General features: G+C 53.5%; 6 protein-coding genes across 6 annotated transcripts; 3 read left to right on the top strand and 3 right to left on the bottom strand.

The window, feature by feature from the left end:
• N657DRAFT_656608 (TolB, C-terminal domain-containing protein) lies at positions 1 to 1,689 on the bottom strand (the record flags this gene model as incomplete). The annotated part of the gene is made up of 3 exons (XM_062794718.1): positions 1 to 696; positions 757 to 1,613; positions 1,665 to 1,689. 3 exons carry the CDS (start codon positions 1,687 to 1,689, stop codon positions 1 to 3), a joined length of 1,578 nt encoding a protein of 525 aa, XP_062647121.1.
• Positions 1,690 to 2,013: 324 nt separating this feature from the next.
• Positions 2,014 to 4,717, top strand: N657DRAFT_597861 (molybdenum cofactor biosynthesis prote). The gene is made up of 2 exons (XM_062790034.1): positions 2,014 to 3,615; positions 3,780 to 4,717. The coding sequence occupies exons 1-2, from the start codon at positions 2,262 to 2,264 to the stop codon at positions 4,535 to 4,537; spliced, it is 2,112 nt and encodes a 703-aa protein (XP_062647120.1). The 5' UTR covers positions 2,014 to 2,261; the 3' UTR covers positions 4,538 to 4,717.
• A 1,729-nt stretch (positions 4,718 to 6,446) lies between these two features.
• N657DRAFT_573818 (snare-like protein) lies at positions 6,447 to 7,227 on the bottom strand (the record flags this gene model as incomplete). The annotated part of the gene is made up of 4 exons (XM_062788991.1): positions 6,447 to 6,566; positions 6,629 to 6,918; positions 6,988 to 7,153; positions 7,207 to 7,227. 4 exons carry the CDS (start codon positions 7,225 to 7,227, stop codon positions 6,447 to 6,449), a joined length of 597 nt encoding a protein of 198 aa, XP_062647119.1.
• Positions 7,228 to 8,939: 1,712 nt separating this feature from the next.
• On the top strand, positions 8,940 to 9,932 carry N657DRAFT_574309 (uncharacterized protein; the record flags this gene model as incomplete). Its single annotated transcript, XM_062789020.1, has 2 exons — positions 8,940 to 9,410; positions 9,498 to 9,932. The coding sequence occupies 2 exons, from the start codon at positions 8,940 to 8,942 to the stop codon at positions 9,930 to 9,932; spliced, it is 906 nt and encodes a 301-aa protein (XP_062647118.1).
• Positions 9,933 to 11,083: 1,151 nt separating this feature from the next.
• N657DRAFT_646122 (uncharacterized protein) lies at positions 11,084 to 13,084 on the bottom strand. The gene is made up of 2 exons (XM_062793070.1): positions 12,231 to 13,084; positions 11,084 to 12,170 (listed from the first exon to the last, which is right to left on the bottom strand). Exons 1-2 carry the CDS (start codon positions 12,993 to 12,995, stop codon positions 11,556 to 11,558), a joined length of 1,380 nt encoding a protein of 459 aa, XP_062647117.1. The 5' UTR covers positions 12,996 to 13,084; the 3' UTR covers positions 11,084 to 11,555.
• Positions 13,085 to 14,374: 1,290 nt separating this feature from the next.
• N657DRAFT_459405 (uncharacterized protein) lies at positions 14,375 to 14,877 on the top strand. The gene is made up of 2 exons (XM_062787474.1): positions 14,375 to 14,803; positions 14,870 to 14,877. The coding sequence occupies exon 1, from the start codon at positions 14,446 to 14,448 to the stop codon at positions 14,755 to 14,757; it is 312 nt and encodes a 103-aa protein (XP_062647116.1). The 5' UTR covers positions 14,375 to 14,445; the 3' UTR covers positions 14,758 to 14,803; positions 14,870 to 14,877.
• Positions 14,878 to 15,998: the final 1,121 nt, after the last annotated feature.

Raw genomic sequence — 15,998 nt, 5'->3', positions numbered from 1 at the left:
TCAACGCTTGTGCACGAAAGTGTCCTCCAGCTCGCTGCAGCCATCGACGTCTTCTGATTCTGGTACTCCGGATCTCATCCCGAATGCCGGAACCAGATGAAGAGGTGATTCTTCACGTCGCTCGTGCAGCTCTCCCGACAGGCTCGGTTCAGCAGACTCAGCTTCACCCCACGGAGTCACGCCCTGGTCCGCGGCGCCAAGACATGCGAGCACGTAGTTCTGAGCGTCCGAGAAGAAAACAGACGGATGGCTTGAGATGTCAGACCCAAGCCACAAGGTACGGACCCGGCCGACAGCCTTTGCGCCAGGCAAGTGCGGCGCAAAGTCGACCGAACGGGGTCCTTCCGAGAGGGGATCCCAGACAAAGATCAAGCCATTGTACTCGTCACCTTCGCATCTGACAAGCAGGGTTTCCGGAATGCGTGGATGCCATGAAAGGGTGGCGACGTTTCCGTGGAAGAGGAGCACCGCACGGAGCTCTGCAGCCTGCACATCCCAGATCCAGACGGTACCGGGCGAATCGTCCTGGCGGGTGGCGAAGAGGACTGACGAGGGATCAAAAGAAATCGACGCGCACCCAGATACTGGCTCTGAAATGTCGCGCAGAGCAGGCGCCGGGGAGATGGCCTGTGTAGTACGCAGAAAGGTATGGATGATGGGTCCCGCATGCGACACGGTAATCTGCTCTTGCCAGACCTGTGCACAGCGCAGTTGGTTAGCGGGGAAGGTAGCCGACAGGCACATTGCCGCGCTCACCTGCAGGGTCTCTTTAGGAACAACAGTCTTCGGGTGCCGGAGCCGGATCGTCTCTGTGACTGACGACATGCCGAGCAGGCTGACTGATCTGCTGAAATCACCAATGGCAAGATGTTGGGCGTCCACAGAAAACTCGACCGACTTGATGCCCCCGCCAAGAATATAGTCTCTGTCCTCGGGGTATGGATCGGCAGGCCCTGACCACGTCTTGAAGGCATGCCCATCGGAAGTGTAGAAGAGGATTTTGTGGCCATGGGCGGGTGAGTCCCAAACCACCAGCCATCTTCCGTCGGGGCTCCAGGCCAGCGCCTGGGCATCAATTGTATTGGGTGCCCAGGATCTCTGCAGCTCTCTTAACGGGTAGCCGTGTATGCTCACCATGTCTTTACCCGAAGTCCTAGTGAGCAGGGCAAGGTGACGTGTCTCGGGCCGGAAGGAGAAGCACCTCGACGCGGAAGAGGAGGAGAACACCTTGGGGCTGCCAATCTCGGTCGCTTTCGACGATGCCAGGTCGATCACGGTAAACTTGAGGCCGAATGAGGAGATGACACAAATCTCGGCGTCGGAGGCGCCGAAGCCAACGTATGCTGGCTTCGTGCCGGCGGCAATATGGTTCCGAACGATGGCACTAAAGCTGTCATCCAAGGCCGACGCGACGCGAATTCTTTCAGCATCGGCAATGAGCAGCAGCCGTGAGGAGGGCGACCATTGGAAGCTCAGAACGGGACCTGCAAAGTCCTGACCAAGCTTGACGACGTTAATCACTTCGAGTCTAGATACCGCTCGAACGTTGACAACAGGCCCGAAAACTGTGGCAACATATCTCCCATCTGGACTTGGGAGAGATTGGGTCGAGGCTTTGGCTCATTAGCAGTGGCCGTTCTTGCCGTAAATACCAGAAGGCTTACATTTCATTGCTTTCGAGAATTGCATCGCGTATATCGTCAGGAATTTAGTTGGGGCCGAATCAATGTTAGAGAGATATGAGAGGAAACTGGAATTGCGAGAGAGTCTCTTCAATTTCACCTCAGTCGCGTCAGGCACTCGCCCGTGTCAAGTTGTTGCGTACCTTCCTCTTCCCACATTTGTCGCGAGCCTGTGGTTGAGACTGCCAGATACGGTCTGTGCGGGCAAACAAAACAATCAGGGCCCGCTGTCCGAGTGACCGACAGTGGCAAACTGCCGCCGAAGTCCCACTCTATCGGTCTGTGCCAAGACACCTCAAAGGTGGACGTTGAATCTGGCATCTTCGCCGAACCGATGGCGGGGATCCGCAACCTCCGTGTTCCGCGGAGACCTGGCCACTCTTGCTGACTCACCGTTGCCGCCACCGCTCACTTCGATCATGCAAATCGGGTCATCTGCAATCGCATCCCCACGATTGGGGAGACAACGAATCTCCGTGGACTACGGATCCGTAGACTGGCGAAAACCGCATAATAGCCTTCCGATCTCACGGCTATGCCCGCCCTCCTACAGTTCACGTAACTCTGTCAATTGGAAGGATGGCACTGCCTGTGCGTTGCGTCACTCGCAGTCTCCGGGCCGGCGCGCTGCAGATACCAAGGCCGCATCGGACCGTCAAGTCGCAAGCGAGGCGTATTACTTCGGAATCGCCCGCTGTTCAGACACCCGAACATGTGCCGCCACAGCGCCCTCTCTTGTTAGCAACCCAGCCCGGCGCTCTCATACAGGATCCGAATCAGGATGGCTCTGTACCCTCCCGTAGGGACCGCATCCGGGACGCCAAGCCCTATTCCGACTTCCTCACCGACACCTTCCACCGTCAACACGATTACCTGCGTATCTCGGTCACGGAGCGGTGCAATCTGAGATGCCTGTACTGCATGCCAGAGGAAGGCGTGCCGCTATCGCCACCAAAGGAGTTACTTACAACGCCCGAAATCGTCATGTTGTCGTCTCTCTTCGTCTCACAAGGCGTGACCAAGGTTCGGCTTACTGGAGGCGAGCCAACCGTCCGACGGGACATTGTGCCTCTGATGCAGCAAATCGGAGCACTGCGCGCCCATGGCCTGCGCGAGCTGTGCCTGACCACCAACGGTCTCTCGCTGCACCGCAAGCTGGAGCCCATGGTTGACGCTGGGCTGACGGGCGTCAACCTCTCGCTCGATACGCTGGATCCATGGCAGTTCCAGCTGATGACGCGACGCGCAGGGTTCGGCGCTGTCCAGAAGACCATCGATCGGATCTTTGAGCTGAATCGGGCGGGTGCAGGCATCAAGTTTAAGATCAACTGCGTCGTCATGCGTGGGCTGAACGATCGTGAGATCCTCCCGTTCGTGGAGCTGACGCGCGAGAAGAAAGTCGAGGTGCGCTTTATCGAGTACATGCCGTTTGACGGCAACAAGTGGAGTGAGGGCAAGATGTTTAGCTATCAGGAGATGCTGGACCGGATCCGTTCTCGGTACCCGGACTTGCAGCGTGTCAAGGGCCACAAGAATGACACCAGCAAGACCTTCCAGGTCCCCGGCTTTGTGGGCAAACTTGGTTTCATCACGAGCATGACCAACAACTTCTGCGGGACGTGCAACAGACTTCGCATCACGAGCGACGGAAATCTGAAGGTATGCCTATTTGGCAATGCCGAGGTCTCCCTGCGAGACATTATACGAAAAGTGAACCGAGGCGACCCTATCGATGACGCGGCTTTTAAGGCGTTGGAGCAGGCAGCATTGGAAAGGATAGGCAGGCTGCCGCCGTCTAGCTCTCAATCACTGGTGGTACCAAATTCGGAGGAGCTGCTCAACGTCATCGGCATGGCTGTCAAGCGGAAGAAGGAGAAACACGCTGGCCTCGGAGAGCTAGAGCACATGAAGAACAGGCCAATGATATTGATCGGTGGGTGATAAGTCCTTGTTTTCTTCACTTGCTGTCACATTGGTCGGAGTTTTGGAGCCTGGCATGGCATGGCATGGATGTATATGGAGCATTTCGAGTTCGTCGGATACCATCAGGCGGTTGCATAGCATGTATGGGCAGGCTAGCTGAGTAGAAACTTGTAGATTCAACAACGTCATCCCAACGCCGTCTCCAAAGTTACCCGCGGCGGTCTCAATTCGGATTCTCACCAACCTTCCGCCCACCCGGTAGACTCCTATTCCCTCTCCCAAGCGTTACAGCCGCCAACCAAATCACCGCCGGGGAACTCCGACTCTTCTCGACCACCACCCGGCGACACCTCCCTAACGACGACGATGAGAAGCTCAAACTAACCCACGTCACCGCCTCGGGTGCAGCACATATGGTGTCCATCTCCGAGAAACCCCCCACCAAACGTATCGCCAGAGCAAAATGCACCGTCCGTTTCTCCTCGCCCACCCCGCTCGCCCTCATCCGCGACAACCAGATCAAAAAGGGCGACGTGCTCGGCGTGGCGCGCATCGCGGGCATCATGGCGGCCAAGCGCACGCCAGAACTTATCCCGCTATGTCACCCCGTCGCGCTGACGCATGCCGAGGTGACACTCGTGCCGCGCAGCAGCAGCAGCAGCAACAGCAGCAGCAGTGGGGATGGGGAAGGGAAGGGGGAAAGGGAGCAGGAGGAGGGCGGGAGGGATGAGATTGAGATTACGGCTACCGTCTCGTGCGACGGCAAGACGGGCGTCGAAATGGAGGCGCTTACTGCCGCTGGGGCGGCTGCGCTGACCGTGTTTGATATGTGCAAGGCGGTGGATACGGGGATGGTTATTGAGGGGTTGAGGGTGGTCCTAAAGGAGGGTGGGAAGAGTGGGCGGTGGGTTGAGGAGGAGAAGGTTGAGTGATGGTGTTTTGGTGTATGCGGTTAATAAGAGAGGAAGAGCATGCTTGCTTGGAAAAAGGGTCAGGGATAGGTCAAGGACATGAAGACGACACTCGATCTTCGTTTCAGTTGCTAGAAGCAGGTGACCTAATACGGATTCGGGGATTCTTATAAATCTTAGCTGGAAATCCATACCCCCGTGCATTTGTCCTACTAGCTATAACGTTATATTAAACATCGGATACTGTTGAGAGATAGAATTGTTGTTTCAGCATAGCGTATATCAACAACAATCTCCTGAATACAGGTTCCTACCTAGAATAATAGGTAATCCTCTTCGCAACACCACCTCATCCCCCCCTGCTTTTATCATTTTCGTAACATATTACAAAATGTGCAAGCTTCTGCAAATACTCCGTAACATACCCAACTTTCCCCTAGGTCTTATCAGAGCTGTTCAATCCTTCCTGGCCTGGGCTCGATGAGCATTTCTGGCCCGCCCCTGTTTGTCATGATGTAACAAGAATCAACGGTCCCCACAGCAGTCATGCGCCGACACAAAGCGCACCTCTACGTTTTCCCCAATCTGGTGCAGAACCCTTGATGCTGTAGAAGCCTCTACTTTGCTTGTCATTACATGTCACTCCAAAACAGCACGTATAGACCGTACCTTCACCGCTGTCAAGCACATGCTGTGTGGTTGAATCCAACAACACGATTCCTATGTTGGATGTGAAATGTGGAATGACGGGCGAATTCCGGTGCTCGGCCTATCGTTGTCCTCCAATCGCCCCTCGCCATCCCTCAAGTAGCACTTCATTGTGTAGCTCAACCAATCACCATTTGACGATAACCTTCTCTTCAACACAGCCAATCGAATTCCGTACCTCCGTTCAATTCTGCAACCGGTAGGCCAGTGGAGTCTCATGCAGTGACACATCTTGGCAGAACCTGGAACAGCTATTTCCTTCCTCCGCTCCCTTCCGCGACCACCGCCAATGTCCAACCAGCGAGTCAAGAAAGAGGCAAAAGGCAATGAGCTAAAGCTGGAATGTTACCAACTATAAATAGTGCTTGGATACTGGGGCCTTTCCACTGCACTGATCACCTTCACAATCGAATGACAGTAGGCAAGCCATTCACTACCACATCATCATTTTAACACTGGATCCGCATCGACATGGCTCCCAATCAATGCGGGTTGCAGCTCTTACGGTACGTCATCTGGAGAAGATATATAGTATAACCGTGTTGAATGCGCCTAAAGAAAGAAACGTGCTTGAAATAGCAGCAAAACGATATTAGCGATAAACCAATCTATCTGTAAGCTATCTGCATATTGAGTATGCAGAGTAAGTAGATATGCTTATATAAGAGCGCACCGGTAGACGAATATCACGCAGCCTACCATGTGAAAGCCCCTTCCAGCTAGACAGTCCGTACAGGTTATATAGTACAGAGTAGATCAGTGATTTTTAAGTCCCAACTAGTGTAAGGGAACGATTAATCACTTTCCGAGATGCAGCTAACTCTGCTTGCTGAAGTTGGACTTTACCATGATTCCATGATCAAAGGGCCTGTCTTGCTTACACTATACATCTGACGAGACGCTAGTAGTTACGTATATTCATTAAGGTATCATGATATAGACCCAGAACCTTCTCCCTGCCCCACCGGTACCGCTATCAAAGCAATTGGTCCACCGGCCCTTTTCCAAGCGATATGCTGAAAGGAACAGCGCCTTCTCCATGCTCGAAACCGGCCTCGGTGTACCATACCTAGTTGAAATACCAGACAAAAGCAATCGATCTCTCTGTAGAACGGTCTTATGAGAACGACCCAACTCGGGAGGATACAGACAAGAAGGTGACTCAGGAGGGCGGGATGTTTCGTAGTTCCCATAAGCGGTGTTGTTTTTGCGCCCCTCCACATTACATCACGATGCAGCACGAGTTCTGCTTCTTGGCTGACTTGTAAAACATCTTGCTTTGTGCGCTCAAGTCAGAGCTCTTGGCCACGAGGTCGTCGAGTTTCTCGCCGCGTTGCAGGACCTGCCTGGAGTTTAGCACTCCGCTTGAAAACCGAATATAGACCAAGGAAAGGGGAGGCAGACGCTATCAATGGCCTTGTGGAGGACGATCTTAGTCTCGTCCAGCTCCTGCTGGATCTTGGCGATGCTACTCGCTTGGTTCGCGTCTTGGTAGTTGTTCAAGTAGTCGTTCAGGGCCGGGAACGATACGTCGCCGTCCTTGGCGGCGGCCCGGATGCTGGCGAGCGGGACTTCGGACAGGAACTGGTCCATGAGCTTGGAGAGCACGCTGTGCGCTGCGAGGTTGGGGTAGTCCTTGGTGATGACGACACCGGCGACGCCCTCGGAGCGGGCATAACAGTGAACGACGTAATCTATCACAGCAGCGTGTGAGCGGGATCCAAGCATACATCGTCAGCGTAATGTCTCAGATGTCTGCGCACCTCCCTCTGTAACACTCTGCCTCTGACCGGCCCCCGTCCGCTCGGCCACCGTCTTGCTGATCATGGTCATGAAGTTGCCATAGTCATTTCTGGTAAATCGGGAGAATTCGCTGAGCTCGTGCGCCGCGCATAGCTGTACTGCGGGCTTCTTGGAGTTGTCGAGGACCTGCCTGGTCGTCAGCCCGCGGCCCATGCGCGCAGGGAACATGTGGGACATACGCCGACGTAGTAGAGCTTCATGGCGCCGACAGTGCTTGGTTCTGAGCGGCAATATCGGGGCCCGGGTGTACAGACGGCGATCAGACGGCTAGTGGAGCTTTCACAGGCAAGGGACGGGTGCGAGCTTTCGTCGGGGCCGGCGATGCCTTCGGTGGGACTCGGTGTTGTGGGGCGGTTGCACAGGACTGAAGGGGCGCCGCCGACTCAACTTTGTGGCTTGTATTCACCGTCGGCTTGCTTATATTTGTACAGAATCTTGGTCGAAACAGCCGAGGGTTCTGTGACTGCACCGGCAGTGTTGTAGGTTGGAGATACGCTTCGTTGAGAGGTGATGCCGTTGTCTGCCTGGCCAACAACGACGCTTGCGGTCTGGCCAGGGGTGGCGCAGACCAAGCCCGGCAGAAAGTTTACCCTCACCGAATGTGGGGACGCCGAGGGCAAGTAATCGCTCAACTGCATAGCTGGTGCCGCTCGGTACTTACCAGATACACGAGTACCTCCATAATCCGCCGAGACGAAGCCGGAGATTCATGAGCCGCGCTCACCACAAATACTTACCTCTTGTTCCAATGACAGGGCACAGCACTTCATCTCAGGCTTTTCCGCACGCTCTCTCTCTTGAGTCTCTCTGACTGAGTGAGAATGCATACCGACGGAGCCGAGCTATGAGCGAGGGAGTCAGGACACCGCCAACTTCGTGGCGAAAGGTGAAAGTATCTCGAGATACCGTGGTGGACATGTCAGGGTCCAACCTTCTTTTTAAATCTACGGAGCATGATCGTTTGGCTTCTTAGCCTGGACTGGATACGACGACACAATGTCACCGCACTTCCCTCTTACTCTCTGGGATGCCAAGCCGGAACAAGTGTACAGGACCCTCAATGTCATGTCATGGTGACGGGAGGCAATACTCAGTTACGAACAGCTGATAAAGTCTACCAGGATGCAGACATGTTGGAAGGCTCCGATAGATGCTTATCAGACTTCAACCTGCACGAGTCCAGCGTGGAGCATGAGCACTTGCCGTTCATGTCCACCTTGACAAGGTCCAGGGTCTCACAAGTGGACATCCCTCCGCTATGCTCGCCATGCATTGCTTCCTCCTGGTTCCACCGCTACTTTTCTTGCAAGACCGAGATCTGGTGCTCAAAAGCATCGGATCCATAAATATAATGGAGCCCTTCTCATTCGGTGTGCTCGACCCACCTCTGTAATAAGAAAAGATAACGCCCACTTGCTGTTCGTCTTCACCTCTCACCTCTCCCAAACCGGTGCTGTGCTTTTTGTTTGTTATTTCGATACCCACCACCCGTCTAACAGTGATCCTAGTCCGTGCAAGACCGAACTAGAAGACCGATTCGCTAGTCGTATGAGCGACCGTGACAAGGCCGATACCTGTCCAAGTTGTCCTCTGGGTGTTTTCTGAGCGTCTGTTCCGGTCCGCCTTGATTAGTTACCGGCTCGTTCTTGCCACTGCAATCTTTCAAACCCGAGTCTTTGACCGCCAGCGACTTAAGTCCTCTTTGGAACCCATTTTACAGATAAATCCAAACCTCAATAACCTCTTGGTTGCGGCCCTACTTGGGTGTGAAGTACCCTCTCACGTCAGGTACTGTGTCTCGGCGCAGGTTCGGTTGACCCCCACAGCCAGTCTTATCGTCGTTGGCGCATCTCACTTGCAACCCGAAGACCAAGAGCACGCCGGCGATTGCCTCATGGCGACCGATTTCATAATGCCGCGGGCACCGGGCGAGCAGCCACCAAACATCTACTATTCGCCTACCCAGCGCCAGCGCCAACAGTATCGAGCACAGCAGCAAGCCGTATTTCAACCATCCCCCATCGCGACCGCCTACCCCGCGTCCACACAGTACAACTCACCGGTCTCGCCGCTTGGTACTCCAGGGACCATCTCACCGGTCGCCTCCAAGAACCGCCCCTTGTATGTCCCCGCCGTGTTGCGCCCGACCGAGTTTCCGTCCAAGGAACCGCCCGTCCGCGCAAAGCCACAAGATGATGACTTTGTCGACCCTGTCGAGCAAGGCTTGCGGCCCAACAGCAGCTTCATGAGCTTGGGCGGCCTGAGCCCATTCGGCCGACTCAGTAGGCGGTCGACCGCCGACAGCGCCAAATGCGTCGACGGCAACTGGAATCTCGACCGGTTCCCCAAGCCCACCGGCGCACCCACTCGCAAGCATTGGAAGGTCTGTATCCCCGCACACACCCGAATGCACTACTTTCTCTTTGACGAGACTATCAGTGGCGCTGACATCACGTCTTTCCTATCGCAGCCCGACCACGAGTCCACCATGTGCGATCATACCACCTGCAAGCGATACTTCAGCTACTTCACGCGGCGCCACCACTGCCGCAGATGTGGCAACATTTTCTGCGACCAGCACAGCGCCTTCGAGGTACCATTGGACCAGGACGCCAACTTCAATCCGCGGGGCGTCCCCAGCCGTGCGTGCGGCCACTGCTATGCCCAGTTTAAGGAATGGCGCAACCGGTCCGCCACCTCGCCGTCCCGCCAGCAGGACTCGCCCGATGCCGACCGCCACCAGCAGCAGCATCAGCAGATCGACAGCCCCGCGACACCCCTCGCAGCTTCCCCGACCACATCAGACCTCGGCGCTCTACCAGTTCACACACCTGGCGCGTTGGCCGCGCGTGCCCCGGAGGTGGCCCACAGCGTGCCGAGCGATTGGAATTGGAGCACATTCTGAGAGGTCTTATGCAAAGCATGCGGGTTGCGGGCCTCATGAGTACTTGTTTCATAGCTCGCCCATTATTCCTTTTCTTTAATCACCCTTTTCTTTTCCCGACTCCACCCGGCAGCAGCGCCCTCAACTTTTTCAATAAACAACAACGAACATGGCCGAACGGACAGTGCACTGGCCGGCCACTACATTGAATCTTAGACGGCAGGGGAGGCGCAGAATGAGACAGATTGGAGGTTTAGAAGGCTACGGCATAGATTGGACGGGCGGGGTCGGCGAATTCCCATTTAGACTCTTCACCTGTCGAGAGCTACTCGAGGCGGCTAGATTTCTGTGTCGCAGGCAGTGTTGGGGAGAATCATCCAAGCAATTCCTTTACATCGATACCACCACAGCATACTGAAGGGGAGGATGGGGATATCGGAGGATATACCCTTGTGGAGAAACGAGGAAACAGGTTGGGGTACCTTTCTCTTGATCATCCTAAGTGGCTGATTGCAGAGTCTGAGATGACATGCTTGGGGATTTTGCTCTGGTTTCTTTGTCTACCCTAATCTGGGTTTCACAGTGGACAAGGCTGTGAGGTGTTTGGCGACCTACTGTCTGTCAAGCCTTGCTACATACGTCGGGTTTGGCATCGGCCAGGTTGGCACATATGGGGTCTGAGTACGTGGAGCATACAGCATTCTGTGCCGAGGCGTTTGGGAGGGGGCTAGGGTGGTCAGGTCATGCATTTGGCTTCGATGCCTTGTTGACTTCGTGTCTTTGTGTCTAGAAGGCCAAAGCAGGTGGGGTATATAGGACATGTTGTCGTTTCTGATGGGTCCCGATGAGCATGGGGATGGAGACGAGGATGATATGCGATGTTATCTCGCTCTCGGTTGGGTGTTGACTACCTACGTAATGTCGGGGGCTTTTTACGGATTAACGGCATCTTTGCCTATCTAGCTGGATGTGGCAAATGGCAACTGTGCTGAATCTGGCAGAACTGCTTAGAGTTGGGGAATGGCCTGATAAGCATCCAAACATCTACCACAGTGATCGTCTCTGCGATCGACCTAAACCACATCATTGAGTGTGGATATCATGATCTCCTAGGCACTCCAGTTTTGACTGGCTTGTACTCCGAGTCAACGTCACGGACCGTAGCATAGTTGATCATTGAAATATTCCCTCTCGTTTCCTGCTTGAGATAAGGTACAACATTTAAAAACAACACCAAGTTTGATGCGAACAATCACGCTCCATGGTCCCATTTTGTCTTCGCCAACCTACCGGCCGAACCCCTCTAAAAGGACAAAAATGTATAAGTGAAATGAAACGCAATGCACCGTCCCCGAACACCCGACGCTGTGCGCCTCATGATACCTCTCTATCCGAGGTTAGTTGCTGCCTTCGACTCCCATCATTCCAACCCTTGAAGCTCGAAGTCTTCTGGCTGCACCGCGAGATTTAGGCAGTTCCTCGGCTCATCAACTCGACACAATGTCCGGGACTCTTGTCGGCGCTCTTCTCGCATCTGTCTCGACCTCGTCCCCGTGTCTTCAACAAAGTCCCTTTCACTTAGTGTGACACACACATTCCCTCGCGAACACCAGCTGGCTCACAACAGTCAACTCCATCATCGGCTTACGCCTTCCTGCTTCGAAGGACCCGGCCGTTGGAAGCAGCGGATTTGCCGTTGGTGTGGCCTGTAATCTCCTCGGCGACCGCCTCCTCGTTGCTCTCGCCGTACACCTCGCGCTCGACGTTTTTGGCCGCCTCCCAGCCGGCCTTCTCGGCAAGCTGGACGCTGTTACTCAGACGGCGGGCGGGAGCGCCGGGGTTGGCCGTGCCCTTCCTGCAACTTTGGTTGGCGCTGCTGCGGCGGATGTAGCTCTCGACGAAGAAGGAGACGAAGAGGTAGGTGAGCGGCGCGAGATAGAAGACGTTAAGCCAGACAGCAAAGGTTTCGCCGCTCGAGGTGATGCAGGGCATCTTTCGAAATTCGTATGTGCCCTTCACGTTCTTCACGTTCTCGGCGGTAGCGGCTACCACAGAACCGTTGGCCGCAGCGGAGGATGAAGCCTTAGGGGCACCAGTGCTCTGGGAAGCAGAAATGACCGGGACGCGGTAGTTGATGAAGGAGTGCACCATGGCGCAGGACGCGCCGACCACGAACTGCGTGATTTGCATCGTCGTTAGGCTGCGCTTGATCAACATGGGCACACGGATGTTGAACGCCGTCACGGTGTAGTACGTGTACTGCAGAGTTTGGTCAAGTTATGTCGAGCTCTCTCGCTGCCTTTGGGCGGGGAAACTCACCATGACTGCATGGATAAACGAGTTGAAGAAAACAAAGATCCAGATGGGCACCGACATGTAGCGGATCCCAGCCCACATGCACATCATGGCGCCCGCGTGGTGGTATGTCTGGAGAGTCGAGCTGAGTTTGCCCTTGGCGAGGATGATGAGAGTGTCGAAAACCTCGTAGAACTTGCTGAGGTAAAAGAGCCAGCCGTAGAAGGCGAGGCCTTCGTTCCACATCCGGCCAGAAGCGAACCGACTCGGGAGGCCATCCTCGCCCAGCACCGGCTCGGTTGAGTACGTCTGCCACGAATTGATCTCGTCGTTAAAGAAGGCGGCGTTGCCGAGGCCACCCGGTCCGTTGACTCGGCACAGCGAGTCGACGAATCCCGAAACTCCCTGAGGTCCCAACGGGCTGACCATGGTGCGCTTCAGGGTGCCGAACATTCCCCACCAGGTCCACGCCGAGTAAACGGCCAGGAAGACATTGTGGGCGATGACGAACCAGCGGAAGGCGAGCGTCTTGCTGATAGCCCAGGGCCTCTTCCCGGTGGACTTGTTGTAAGCATTCAGTGCCTTGGCTGTTACCGCGTAGACGGCAGCGATGGTGATTGGCACTTTCGGGTCGAGGAAGGCGAAGTAAATGTTGTCTGGGATGTTGACTGGTGGGGCAAAAGTCGTGCTCCCAGCGGGCGGAGGGGGTACAAATCCCGAGTTGGGGTTTGGAGGGAACCGAAAGCGTGATGCCGAAGGCATCGACACTGATACTGATTCGAAAGCCATGGTATTAACTTCTGGGCGGACTGCGGAACGAGGAGATGTTTCCGGAAGGAGATCGTGTACGACGAGTTCTTTTTTTTTTTTTTTTTTTTAGAAAACGGAAATCAAGTTCCTCAACGGTTTTCCGCCAATGCGTCAGTTGCCGGGGTCGTGTGGACTCGCCTTCAGGCTAGAGTGAGACGACGACTGCGTTCAAGTTGATGGAAGGATGGAAGCCAGGAGAAGTAATGGGGCGAGAGAGCGAGAAAGGAGGAAAGAGGAAGAGGCAATGGGAAAGAGGGACCTTATGGATGAAAAGGGGGGAAACATCTAAGCGTGATAAAGCGGCTACCGTGAGCCATTCTTTACATCCATAACCGCACATTGGCACTCTGGCAGTGGGCGTATGGAGTACACAGTATTTATAAATACATAATTATTCCCGTGCCGGTCTAAATTGGTAAATTAAGGCAGATGTGCGTCGTGGGTCAGGTCTTTGCAGCCCGGCCTCAAACACTTTCACAGACATAGGGGTGTATTTGGCCTCATCCGGCTTCACGGCCAGGCGAGTTTGAATTCGCCTTGTTGGGGAGAGCCAAACGTGAAATGAGGAATGCTGCCGACCAACCACAATACAGTTCCGTTTGTGAAAGATCTGCAATTGGGGACTGTCGACGTGATGTCGTGCGCATTCTGTCTGGATTGAGGTATGTTGCAGTACACGGAGGTTGCAGCTCTCGAGCCAACGTTTCTATTAAACGGAGTTACCTGACCGTCTTACTGACGGCAACGCATGGAATCAGCCAGCAGAAAACGGCTATTGAAGTGCAATTGCAGAGGCGTTCTCGCATCTTTGAGTTGTAACTGTCACATGCCTCATAACCAAAGCAAGAAAATGATGTTGGCCCAGCCGGCTGATCCACTCTCAAGTCGATCTACAATCCAACCTTGGCATGTCCGTTAGCATGGCACATGGGGGGGCACTTAGACATAAAATAGGATAAATGAAACCAAGGAATATAAGAAAAACCAGAAGGATGAAAAAATACTAGATTATCCAAAGATAAAAAGTAAGAGGAGGAAATAGGAAAAAGATAGAGGAAGAGGAAGATAAAGATAGAGTGGAAGAAAAAAAAAATAAAAACAATTTTACCAAGTAGTGCAAGTCAAGGTGCGGTACCTACCACGTAAGTCTCGCACTAACAAACTTATCAGGGTCAACATGTACTCTAGCAAGGCCGTGTTTTGAGGGAAATCTGTTTAATGTAATTGGACAATGGATTCAACAAAACTGACTTTTGCCCCAACACCAAGGCCCTGGTTGTCTTGGCACAGTTCTGGAAGGCGGGCTCGCTTGCTGGCTCGACATTGCAATAAGCAAGCGACAACCCACATCACTGCAACGCTAAGATACGGCTTCGAATCACGGGCCTGCGGTGTCCGCGGCACTCTCGTAATGTAGTTTACACGTGTGATGTACCTTCCTTTTCTGGCGTTTCCCATCTCAACACTCTCGGCAACGAGGAAGCAATTGGCATGTGACAATCATGACGCTTACATGTTCCTCCGGTGGACAGTCAGCCTTGCTCCCGTCAGGCCGTCACGCCGCTGTCCGGGCCAAGGCTGTATCCCTTCAGTGGGTGTGACCCGGTCGTTTTGGGAATCGTGGACATCACCCGCAGGCTGTACCCCTCAGCTTCCGGTTGTGTCGGCTTCACCGAGTACGCGGCCCCTAGATCCATTGAGAATATCGTTTATTCAGCATGGACCAAGACTTCCATTCTAGCCGACCTCAAGGACTGGCTGTCTATGTTTGGGTCTCACAGAGGAAGGTATGCTGTACGCCATTTGCAATGTAAGTGACTGACGAGGCGGCACGCTGATTGGTCAAGACATAGGCCGAACTATCAGAAAGGGCAGGTGATGGACAATGCTTCACTCACAAGCAGCTCGTCGCTATCACAGTCCACGGGGGACTGTAAGGCCTAACCTTGCTCTGGCAGGATCATGACAGGAGTAGTGTTCTATCTCTTCCATTCGAAATCTAGGACAACACTCTGTGAGAGACTCGCACATGTTGGCACCCACGCCCGCCAACCGGAAGGCAATATATTCCAAGCCACCCAATAACGATCTAGTGGAGAAAAGGAATTGTAGAAACAAAGAAGTCAAATAGTTAATATTATTATTATTCCTACTCCGCTATGCCCTAGGGCGTGCTCAGATAGTTAATAAACTAGGGGAAGAAAGGGGAGATATAGAATATTAAAATAGAAGTAGAAGACAAGAACGACTGAGAATCAAAGTAAAGATACAAAGGAAATGAGAAAGAAAACGATGTGAAACTAGAAGTCGAAGCAGGAAGAACTTAGATCCAGAGAGTGAACACCCCAATCTCACATGAATACCAAACATACTCCAAACTCTGATGTTTCTCAAGTCTCAAGAAGCACTGGGTATTAGGAAGAAGCCTATGGAAGACTCCGGTCACCATCTCGAACTCATGATGTGATTCATGCCGATTACGTTATATATTGCTGGACTGTTGTTTGGCCCGTAGAAACGTGCACCTAGAAGTGTTCCAGTTTTATGCGCCTGAGATGATCCTCTACCTTAGATTACGCCTGAAAAACCCCACAGCTACCTGTACTCAAAGCTGCAGTTTGTACAAATGCTTAGCTTGACTTTGGCTCAACCCGAGATCATCTCAGGCGTGCAAGTTGACATTCGAAGCCAGATGGTGCAGTATCAAAATATCAGGTACGTTCCTTACGCAAGGGGTTGTCCCATACATTAATGAGAAGACGTAGAATTATGCGCCGCGAGTGATGATTGTGACACTGGATTTTCCACACCATTCCAACATGACTACCTACTGGTACATAAGATAGCCTAAGGTATCTTGTAAGTGAAAGCCATCGATTTTGGTTGAATTGTAGTGATACTTAAGAGGGCTCTATTCTCATATGTTGGCAGCACATCATACGGCTGTTCGTGTTTCTGGACGTTTCTGACCTGATACTTCAA

This window comes from Parathielavia appendiculata (genome assembly GCF_033297405.1).
Source record: "Parathielavia appendiculata strain CBS 731.68 unplaced genomic scaffold N657scaffold_7, whole genome shotgun sequence".
Classification (NCBI taxonomy): Eukaryota; Fungi; Ascomycota; class Sordariomycetes; order Sordariales; family Chaetomiaceae; genus Parathielavia; species Parathielavia appendiculata.
The sequence above is the reverse complement of the archived record's forward strand: the minus strand, read 5'-3'. Positions and strand labels throughout refer to the sequence as shown.